An 11,294-nucleotide genomic window follows, 5' to 3' on the forward strand; every position below is an offset into this window, starting at 1 on the left:
GGACTTTCCAACTGTTTCAGGACATTTAATTTTTTATTTCGGCAGCAAGTACGAGAGCTGGACACTTTGGGAATCCGATTTTAACCGGAGAAACGGTCTTTTAAAGCTAAGGGAATGATTTGGAGAGGAAAAGAAAGGTAAAAATGATGAGAACACATAGAATTCTGTTAAATTATATCATTTATTGCCATAGATTTACATTATACAAGGCTTGAATACTTATACATGTCAGAAGTATCAGGGGTGGTCAGCAGTGGTCGGCAGGGGTCGGCAAGGAATAGCAGGGGTCAGCAGGGGGCAGCAGAGGCAAGCAGAGACCAGCAGGAGCAAGCAGTAACACGTAGTAATCGTTACACCTTGTCGGGAGTATCAGGAGTGGTCAGCAGCGGTCAGCAGAGGCCAGCAGATGCCATCAGAGGGATGTAGAGGCATCTAGATGCATGTAGAGGCATGTAGAGACCAGCAGGAGCAAGCAGGAACACATAGTAATTGTTATACGTTGTCGGGAGTATCAGGAGTGGTCAGCAGCGGTCAGCAGGGGCGAGCAGAGGCCATCAGAGGCCATCAGAGGGATGTAGAGGCCTCTAGATGCATGTAGAGGCACGTAGAGACCAGTAGGAGCAAGCAGTAACACTTAGTAATCGTTATACCTTGTCAGAAGTATCAGGAGTGGTCTGCAGCGGTCAGCAGGGGCCAGCAGAGGCTAGCAGAGGCTAGCAGAGGCCAGCAGAGGGATGTAGAGGCATCTAGATGCATGCAGAGGCATGTAGAGACCAGTAGGAGCAAGCAGTAACACTTAGTAATCGTTATACCTTGTCAGAAGTATCAGGAGTGGTCAGCAGCGGTCAGCAGAGGCGAGCGGAGGCAGGCAGAGGCCAGCAGAGGCCAGCATATGCCAGAAGAGTCATGTAGAGGCATGTAGAGGCATGTAGAGACCAGTAGGAGCAAGCAGTAACACGTAGTAATCGTTATACGTTGTCGGAAGTATCAGGAGTGGTCAGCAGCGGTCAGCAGAGGGATGCATAGGCATGCAGAGACCAGCAGGGGCAAGCAGTAGCCCGTGGTAGTCGTTACACGTTGTCAGAAGTATCAGAAGTCGTCAGCAACGGTCAGCAGTGGCCAGCGGAGGACTGTAGGAAAATTGAAAAGTACATTTAGTCGTGCCTTATACTTCGGGTAAAAAGGGGTATAACTAGGTAAAACAATTTTATGACATTACCTGTTAACTCAAGTTAGCCACCAGTAAAGGCATGTAGAGATCAGCAATGATCAGCAGAGGCCAACCGAGGTTGGCAGAAGTCAGTCGTAATTGTTATACGATGTCAGAAATATAAGCGGAGGTCAGGAGAGGCTGGCGGTAACCAGTAGTAATCGTTATACGTTGTCGGAAGTATCAGGTGTGGTCAGCAGTGGCCAGCAGAAGCCAGCAGAGGCTGCGAGAGGCTGGCAGTAGCCGGCAGTAATGGTTATACGTTGCCAGATGTATCAGAAGCGATATCCGAAATGATATACATATGTACGGTCAGACATAGGAATAATGAAAAAGAATTTATTTTTGTTCAATAATTCAAATATGATCGGGGGGTCTTAAAACGGGTATTTCACTAAATTTTTGTTCGTTATAGTACCTTGCTTATGTTCGTCTACATACATAAGTCGGAAAGTAAGAAATACCTGGGCAGTCGAGACTTGGAATCGTACGCCATCGACGCGATGTCGAATCTCACTTGTTCAAGAGCGAGAAGGCAAATGTGCCTTCCTCTCTCGACACCCACGAGACGGCCCGAAGTTACTTCGGGCAGCTTCGGAGAATCGAGAGAGAGGGCATGCGTCAGTTTGCCTTTGTCGACTCTCCGAAACTCCACGAGCTCACGCATGCGTGATCTGGCATAGTGTGAGTGGTGCACTCGGTGCTCGATCTAGCATCACTGCTACGTAGTTACTATATAGGGATGCCTAGGGATATACGGTATTACCACTAAAGACACGTGTTCCTTGTACCCAGAGCTTCGTTTGATCTCATTTTAATTGGAAAAATTCGATCAATACAGAAATGGAAATAAAACAATTTTAATCTTTCATTATTACATCAATACAATGTAACAGCAATTTAAATTTAAATTTTGAAAATGATAGATCGATTCGATCATGAGGGACAGAAAGTTCCATTGACTATCTATGTTGTACCTCGTTCGTGGTTTCGGTAAGTTTTCAGATTTATTTGAATATACCAATATGCACTGTTATTTTAATATTATTTTTAATTAATAACCACTTTACTATAATTTGCACACACCTGATTCGAACAGTTTTTGATTACAGAGTGCGAAGATCCTTTATAATTTTTTTTATATAAATTTAACCTCTACAAGTGTTAAATGTGGTTTTTTGAGAAGTTTATCGTCAAGCTACGACGAGGTTAAATATCGTGGGAACATTATAAGATTTTATTACGCGACATATTATTGTACAACAAACAAATATGAGCGAGACGTCTGAAACGCAGAACAAAGATATCGGTTCGGCGGTTATAACGGAACAAGAACGAGAGTTGGCGCAAAATGCGCATTCTGAATTTCAGAAGGGAGCATACGTTAGCTGTTTGTCACATTTAAACAAACTAGAAACTCTCAGGCCCAAAGACTTGAAAGTAATGCATAATAAAGTTGTAGCAGAGTGTTATAAAAACGACTTGAAGAAAACAGAATTGTTAAGAAAGAGTCTGAACGCGATATGTGGTCAAATGTCTACGACTGATATGACTGAAACTATAGACGACATAGAGAAATGCGTTATGAGGTATAATCAAGCAGTTATATTATACCATACGAGACAATATAGCGCAGCGCTTCAAATTATGAACAGATTATTCGCTTTTATAGAACCTATGGGTACGTAAAGAGTAACGAATAATGAATATCCCGATGAATTAATCGGTATTGTTATGCATTTTCTTTTTTAGAAGAATCGCTTGCGCATAAAGTTTGTCTCCTTCTGATAGAATTGCATATAGTGACGGATCAACCGGAAGCAGCGTTGTCCTTAATTAATTATATAGAAAATCAGCTCATATCTACGGATAATTCTAAAATTACTCCCGTCGATAAAGAGGGCATAATGAAATCAATGAAGGAGCAAAAGGAACAGAAAAAAGAGGTAGACGTAGTCACAGATGCGTTCAAGATAAAATTATTGAAATGCAAAGCTAGAATATATCTTATGATGCATCAATTGAAACTGTGCAAAAGGGAATGGAAAACGCTAGTTTCCTTGGGTACACCCGTAGTAAGATATTATTAAATCATTTCCGTTAAGTCTGTTTCTCTATTTCACTTAAAATCCTCCTTTTTTTTCAGAATATATCAACTGTATTTTTAAAAGCCAACCTCGAATATTTAAGAGGAAATTACAAAAAAGCTATCAAGCTACTGAACTCTGTAACGTCAGAGAATTTAGATTTCAAGTACGTTTATAATTGTTTTACGAGTTGTTTAATGTCGATGAATCGAAATCGAAGGAAAATGAGAAATGTTTCGAGTTACAGAACCTCTGTCTTGTTAAGGTTTCGAGGCGTAGAAAAGTTTTGATATTCGGAGGTATCCGAGAGAATGTAGTTACGATGATTGAAAATAGAGTACAGCGAATAGAGCGCAATGACAGCTGCGTTGTAGAGTTTAAATCTGGGTCGAACAGTTAACTTTTGTTTACTTTCTGAATTATCAAGGTTTCGCGAAAGGAACTGAATAAAATTTCAACACGGAGGCTTTCAGCTTAAAGAGATTTATCGAGGTCCAATTGTGCTTAGAATTATCAGTACGTTGCGTTGATAATATTTTTATTAATTTTAGAACGTGTGGAGAGTCTCCCGCTGTTTTGTATTACAACAATATGGCGTGTTTACATCTTTCGATGGGTAAACCGAATTTAGCTTGCTTTTATTTACGAAAAGCTTTACACGAAAACAAATGTACATTAGAAAGCGTGCAGGCCAAAGACAGCGGTAAGCATAACAGTTAATTTCATATACAAAAAATGTCTATTAATGAGAACGATTTTAGATCCTCTGTCATCGCAACCATTATATACACTCAGTGGGAATAGGCATTACGAATTAATGTATAGTTTGGGTGTGTCGTTATTGCACGCAGGCCAAGCAACGGCTGCCTTCGATTGTTTCATGGAAGCTGCTCAAAAGCTTCATAATAATCCGAAACTTTGGCTGAGGATCGCAGAGTGTTGCGTTTACTGTCACAAACCGGTAAGTTCGTCCATCACGTGTTATAATATTTTTGGAAACAAGAGTATCATTTTCAGACGAACGAAGTCGATTTTAATATTCCAAAACGAAGGAAGGATTTGGTGCAGAAAGTTATCGGCTCTGGAATTTATAGAAAAATTATTCTGGCGTCTTCCCTTTCCAAGGATACTAAGTATCATTCCGAAGGTTTTCCTTCCGCTATACCACAAGTAACTTTAGAGTTCGCATCGCTCTGTTTAAAGAATGCACTATTTTTATTACCAAACGAACCGAATGTTCCAATCACAACGATTGCTAGTCCGCAAACAGTACCTTTGTCGCTGACAGCTGGGCATAATCTAGGTATGCAATTTATACTCTTAAATGATGCAAAGATACTCTTTGAATATGATTATTATTGTTAATAATTAAAAGGATAATTCTTTAGGTGCTCAATACTCAACTTTGATATCGCAAGTTACAGCTGTCGAAGCATTAAACTTGAAAATCAGTGTTCTAGCCGCAACGGCTTACGTATGTTTATGTCTGGGCGATTATGTTATAGCGCTTGAGCATGCCAAGTCACTATTAAACATCAATAAGTTACCCGGGGCATACAGAATGTTGGGAAACCTTTACGCTGCTGAAAGTTTGATATTCATGGATAAAATCAGCGAAGCAATCGAGTATCTTAAACTAGAAAACATTCAAGACTTGAATACTTTCGTACCTATTCCTGAAACGCAGGATAAAGATAAGGAAAAAGTCGATGAGGTTATCTCGAAACCCATAAAAAGTGTGAATCTAATTTAAAACCTTTGATTCTCTCGTAAAGGTGTTATTTGTATTTAAAGTGATTATTATGTTTTACAGCGTGGTACCCAACAGCCGTTCCTACAGGCATCGCAGTACTTCACTATAATTTAGCTGTGGCTTATGCAATTCGCGGTGAACTTGATAAATCTGGAGAAATCTTGAAACAGGTAATCGGTAAACTCATAACTTATCAAATGTGTTATATTATTTGAACGTTTGGATAATATTGGATCTTTTAGGTTTGGATGTCGAAGGGTCCAGATTGCGATGTTCCTATCCACGTAATAATGTTAGCGTTATACATAGAATTGCAACTAGGTAATATCAATAATATTTCCGTGACATTTTTTACGCGATTTTATTTATTTTTCGTGTCACAGGTCATGCAGATATCTCGAGGTCGATAATAAAGCAACATTGCCCGCAGTACCGTTGACGATTAATTTACGAAGAGGTTATGATCGAAATGAACGAATTTATGTAAATTTTTTTCGTAATGTAAATAAATATGAAATGTATAAAATTTACGATTCTTTTCCTACGTTTTTTTTAACCTACAATTCGTATGCATTTTCAAATTTACGAACGCAATTCTTTTACTTCTGAACAATGAAAGGCGTTTGGAATTTTAAGTTTCTATAATTAGAAAATAACTTTCTGCATTTTCGAAAATATTTTTAATGACATGATTTATATTGTTCTATGTGTTCTGGAAAATAGGATGAAGTTTCGTTGAATATTTAAATTCGCGACGATGAATGTGAATCTCGCAGAAATTTATTTGAGAAACTCGAGTCGTGTTGTAAACACGCGAAATGATTTCCCCGATTGTTAGTGGAAGTGAGCTTACTTACATGTATTGGGGGGGGCCTCTGGCCCGTAATATGGTCATGGCCGTCTAGGCGAATCACCCCAGGGCCTTATACTGGACCTTACGCTGACTAACACAAATCCAGCGGTTCTCCATTGTTGGTTATTACACGTGGTATCGTATATTTCTCCTATTTGATATGTACGATCGGTAACAAGACGTAATCGTTTCCTGAAACCGTGTACGAGTACTTGATACGTAATGAACCGTACAATTATTCACCGTGGACAACACGTTCGTACAATGATAGTTAGGTTATCGCGATTTTGTAATTAACTATAGCCCCCGTACGGCAGGAAACATTATAGCAATACTTTTGCACAAGATTTGAAATATTTAACACTAGAAAGACTGAAACTTAGTATGTACCTATATTGCCCAAAAGCAGTCAAAATGACTGCATCGTGAAAGAATGACTAATGTGTAAAGAAATTTGTTTAAAATTAATTTTTAATATTATGTTATAATATTATGAATTTAGGGCGCAGAAATAAAATAAACAACTTGTTAGAACAAGTATCACTGCATAAAGATTCGACTAACAAGTATTACTTTAGCTTATTGAGAAACTGTAATTTATCAATAGGTCTGGGTTAGGTCTGGATTAGATCTGAGTTAGGTCTGGGTTAGGTCTGGGTTAGGTCTGGATTAGATCTGGGTTAGGTCTGGATTAGATCTGGGTTAGGTCTGGATTAGATCTGGATTAGATCTGGGTTAGGTCTGGATTAGATCTGGGTTAGGTCTGGGTTAGGTCTGGATTAGGTCTGGGTTAGGTCTGGGTTAGGTCTGGGTTATGTCTGGGTTAGGTCTGGGTTAGGTCTGGGTTAGGTCTGGGTTAGATCTGGGTTAGGTCTGGGTTAGGTCTGGATTTATAGATGACCTTATTACCCCAGGGAATAGATTTATTTTGTTTTAAATAGATTTAACCCAGACCTAACCCAGACCTAACCCAGACCTAACCCAGACCTAAACCAGACCTAACCCAGATCTAATTCAGATCTAATCCAGACCTAACCCAGAGCTAACTCAGATCTAATCCAGACCTAACCCAGACCTAACCCAGATCTAATTCAGATCTAATCCAGACCTAACCCAGAGCTAACTCAGATCTAATCCAGACCTAACCCAGACCTAACTCAGATCTAATCCAGACCTAACCCAGACCTAACCCAGAGCTAACTCAGATCTAATCCAGACCTAACCCAGACCTAACTCAGATCTAATCCAGACCTAACCCAGACCTAACCTAGATCTAATTCAGATCTAATCCAGACCTAACCCAGAGCTAACTCAGATCTAATCCAGACCTAACCCAGACCTAACTCAGAGCTAACTCAGATCTAATCCAGACCTAACCCAGACCTAACTCAGATCTAATCCAGACCTAACCCAGACCTAACCCAGATCTAATTCAGATCTAATCCAGACCTAACCCAAAGCTAACTCAGATCTAATCCAGACCTAACCCAGACCTAACTCAGATCTAATCCAGACCTAACCCAGACCTAACCCAGATCTAGGGTCTCGGTTAGGTCTGGGTTAGGTCTGGGTTAGGTCTGGATTAGATCTGGGTTAGGTCTGGATTAGATTTGAATTAGATCTGGGTTAGGTCTGGGTTAGGTCTGGATTAGATCTGAGTTAGATCTGAGTTAGGTCTGGGTTAGGTCTGGATTAGATCTGAATTAGATCTGGGTATCTAATCCCTACCTTACCGATATCCCACAAAAATTCAATTCTTCCTTTTTAATAAATTTGGTTGGCGCTGTATAGAAAAGTTTTTTAATACTTTTTTGCAGGTATCCATGAACTCTAGTCCCCCCCAAAATTTCAATAAAATATATTCACAATTGTAGGAGTTATGGCTGTTTGAAAATTGGTCCAGTTTTTTTAATTTTGCGGTGTGAAGGAATAACTTTTCGAATATTTTTGGAATTTCCACATATTCTTCACCCAAATACGCGTTGTTTGCATTTTGAAACATTAGAATCGTCCAATCCGTTCGGGAGTTATGACATTTTAAAGATTCGCATGAAATTTCATTGTAACGAATTTTTTTCACGAAAATGCGTAGGATTTTGTGGTTATGTGTAATGACCAAAAATGATTGTAATTGACCCCTGCAATCAAAAATAATTTTATCAGAATGATTTGGAATTTTTTAATTTAATTTTTTAATAACGTTTTTACGAAGACTCAGTCAAGAAATTGATTTTGGTCTCTAGAAAAATTCTAAAAATATTTCACTCAAATTTGTTATCTTATAAATATTCATTTAAATCGAGACCAATTAAAAATTGTACAATTATTACAAAATTGCAATGTTATTTTAAAAAAATTCTAAAAACGTATCACTCAAATTAGATATCTTATATATATAAAGCTTTTAAAATTATCGTCATAATAAGTCCCATCGTGCCCTTGTATTTTTCCTAGTATTGTTTTAACAATATTCTTAATATTTACAATTTATTTAGAAACTGAATTTCAGTCCACACGATCGTAAGACAATTTACATTTACCTTGTGGTGGTTGAAACCACTTTTTATAAACAGAGATAATGTTTTTTTTTAAATATTGTTAATAGAAACTTTATTCGTTTTTTTTCTTTAATTTGGCTTACAACACTTTTTCGTAACGACTCGATTCACCAGTGTTCGCGAGGATTCCGACGCGGAGGGCGGCGATTCCCCCGAGGCGATCCTCGACACTCGTAGCGTCGTCATCTTGTTCGCCGGAGACGGGAACAGTACTCGAACTGGGTCAGGGCAGCGCGCCAAACGGTCGGATCAATTTTATTTTAAATTTATCAAGTCCGCTTCAGCTCCACGGACACGCGTGATCGCCGCAAATTTCCAGACTGTGTAATTGTTAAAACATTCATTTTTTTCTTTCACGAGCATTGTACAGCCGCGCCTTGGATCGATCGTAAATCGCGAATTTTTAACGGAAATAACTGCTCGACAATTATCCATACAACGATCCTCAGGGATCGCTGTTTTTTAAATAAAAAATGCACAATAATCTTACAAAAATTCTGTACAAATATATGGTATATTTTATAAATATTATGAGCATTCAAAATATTGCAGAAAAAAAAATATCGTCTTGAAAATATTCCAGATACATTACTGCAATATTTAAAAATATCCAAAATATTCTTTTTATATGCAGAATATAATAAATGTGCTGATCAATCACTTTGATATACATTCTTCTATTTTTATAGTATTTCTATTTCAAATGTATTAGTATTACATACTTCTCGTTGGAAATGTTTCTTGAAATATTTCGAGGTAATTATAATCATCATATTTTAATCATATTTTAGCAATATTAAAATTTAATTCTAGCTCAGAATATCAGCAAAATATCAGCAAAAAAAGAAAATAATTCTGATTGTTATTCTAATGAAAATAACAATAAGTGCATCGTAAATAGCAATTAACTTCGATAAGGAATTTACAGAAGGAAGGTGAACAATATGGCTGTCGCACTCGCGACGAGGAACCTTCCTCTTCGACAGAGGAAGCATTGAAGTCTCCAGATTAATCTTCCATTCCAATCCAATCGTTTATTTTTCTCCCATTGTTCAACCAGCTATGGTTACTCGCGAGTACTTATCTTCGATTAAATACAAATCTCATTTTGTTAATATTTCAATAAAATATACATCTGTAACAATTTTTCACCTGGGAAAAATTCAAACAAATTTATTAAAAATCAGAGACGTATTTTTAAGAAAAATCATTTCAAATCATTCCAAAAAAATTATTTTTAGCTGCTGGGGTTGATTGCAAACATTTTTGGTGAATACACATAACCCCGAAATCCTACCCACTTTCGAGAAAAAAATTCCTCCCCGAAAATCTAATGTGAGGCTTCCCTGAAATTTCATGCGAATCTTTGAAACATCATAACTCCCGAACGGATTGGACGATTCTAACGTTTCAACACGCAAACAACGCGTATTTGGGCGAAGAATATGTGGAAATTCCAAAAATATTCGAAAAGTTATTCCTTCACTTCGCAAAATTAAAAAAACTGGACCAATTTTCAAACAGCCATAACTCCTACAATAGTGAATATATTTTATTGAAATTTTTGGGGGGACTAGAGTTCATGGATACCTGCAAAAAAGTGTTAAAAAACTTTTCTATACAGCGCCAACCAAATTGATTAAAAAGGAAGAATTGAATTTTTGTGAAAAGTCGGTAAGGTAGGGATGCCTAAATTTTCGACGAAAAGAAAAAATTTCAAATCGTTCGGGAAAAATTATTTTCGCTTACAGGGGTCAATTACAATCATTTTTGGTGAATACACGTACCCCCGAAATCCTACCCACTTTCGAGAAAAAAATTCCTCCCCGAAAATCTAATGTGAGGCTTCCCTGAAATTTCATGCGAATCTTTGAAACATCATAACTCCCGAACGGATTGGACGATTCTAACGTTTCAACACGCAAACAACGCGTATTTGGGCGAAGAATATGTGGAAATTTCAAAAATATTCGAAAAGTTATTCCTTCACTCCGCAAAATTAAAAAAACTGGACCAATTTTCAAACAGCCATAACTCCTACAATAGTGAATATATTTTATTGAAATTTTTGGGGGGACTAGAGTTCATGGATACCTGCAAAAAAGTATTAAGAAACTTTTCTATACAGCGCCAACCAAATTGATTAAAAAGGAAGAATTGAATTTTTGTGAAAAGTCGGTAAGGTAGGGATGCCTAAATTTTCGACGAAAAGAAAAAATTTCAAATCGTTCGGGAAAAATTATTTTCGCTTACAGGGGTCAATTACAATCATTTTTGGTGAATACACGTACCCCCGAAATCCTACCCACTTTCGAGAAAAAAATTCCTCCCCGAAAATCTAATGTGAGGCTTCCCTGAAATTTCATGCGAATCTTTGAAACATCATAACTCCCGAACGGATTGGACGATTCTAACGTTTCAACACGCAAACAACGCGTATTTGGGCGAAGAATATGTGGAAATTCCAAAAATATTCGAAAAGTTATTCCTTCACTTCGCAAAATTAAAAAAACTGGACCAATTTTCAAACAGCCATAACTCCTACAATAGTGAATATATTTTATTGAAATTTTTGGGGGGACTAGAGTTCATGGATACCTGCAAAAAAGTATTAAGAAACTTTTCTATACAGCGCCAACCAAATTGATTAAAAAGGAAGAATTGAATTTTTGTGAAAAGTCGGTAAGGTAGGGATGCCTAAATTTTCGACGAAAAGAAAAACTCTGGAAAAGGTCTGCAAACCAACATATCATTTCTAGCGGTAAAATTTGTATAATTGCCGTAGGGCGTGACGTTTATTAATCACCTGCAATCGCTTACTTAAAAAAGAAAT

The 11,294-nt window shown here is 37.6% G+C and overlaps 1 protein-coding gene across 2 annotated transcripts; it reads left to right on the forward strand.

Moving 5' to 3' along the window:
- The first annotated feature begins 2,226 nt into the window (after nt 1–2,226).
- LOC122402813 (CCR4-NOT transcription complex subunit 10-B) lies at nt 2,227–5,597 on the forward strand. Of its 2 annotated transcripts, XM_043405928.1 has the most exons (10): nt 2,227–2,891; nt 2,963–3,285; nt 3,357–3,463; nt 3,849–4,000; nt 4,059–4,258; nt 4,315–4,600; nt 4,686–5,033; nt 5,111–5,220; nt 5,293–5,371; nt 5,434–5,597. In XM_043405928.1, exons 1-10 carry the CDS (start codon nt 2,483–2,485, stop codon nt 5,487–5,489), a joined length of 2,070 nt encoding a protein of 689 aa, XP_043261863.1. In that variant the 5' UTR covers nt 2,227–2,482; the 3' UTR covers nt 5,490–5,597. The 2 variants fall into 2 exon arrangements, with proteins under 2 accessions (XP_043261863.1, XP_043261862.1); XM_043405927.1 differs by having other exon boundaries at nt 5,293–5,548.
- The last annotated feature ends 5,697 nt before the right edge of the window (nt 5,598–11,294 follow it).

Source organism: Colletes gigas, unplaced genomic scaffold, assembly GCF_013123115.1.
Source record: "Colletes gigas isolate AHSC1104 unplaced genomic scaffold, ASM1312311v1 Colletes_gigas_Sc00040, whole genome shotgun sequence".
Classification (NCBI taxonomy): Eukaryota; Metazoa; Arthropoda; class Insecta; order Hymenoptera; family Colletidae; genus Colletes; species Colletes gigas.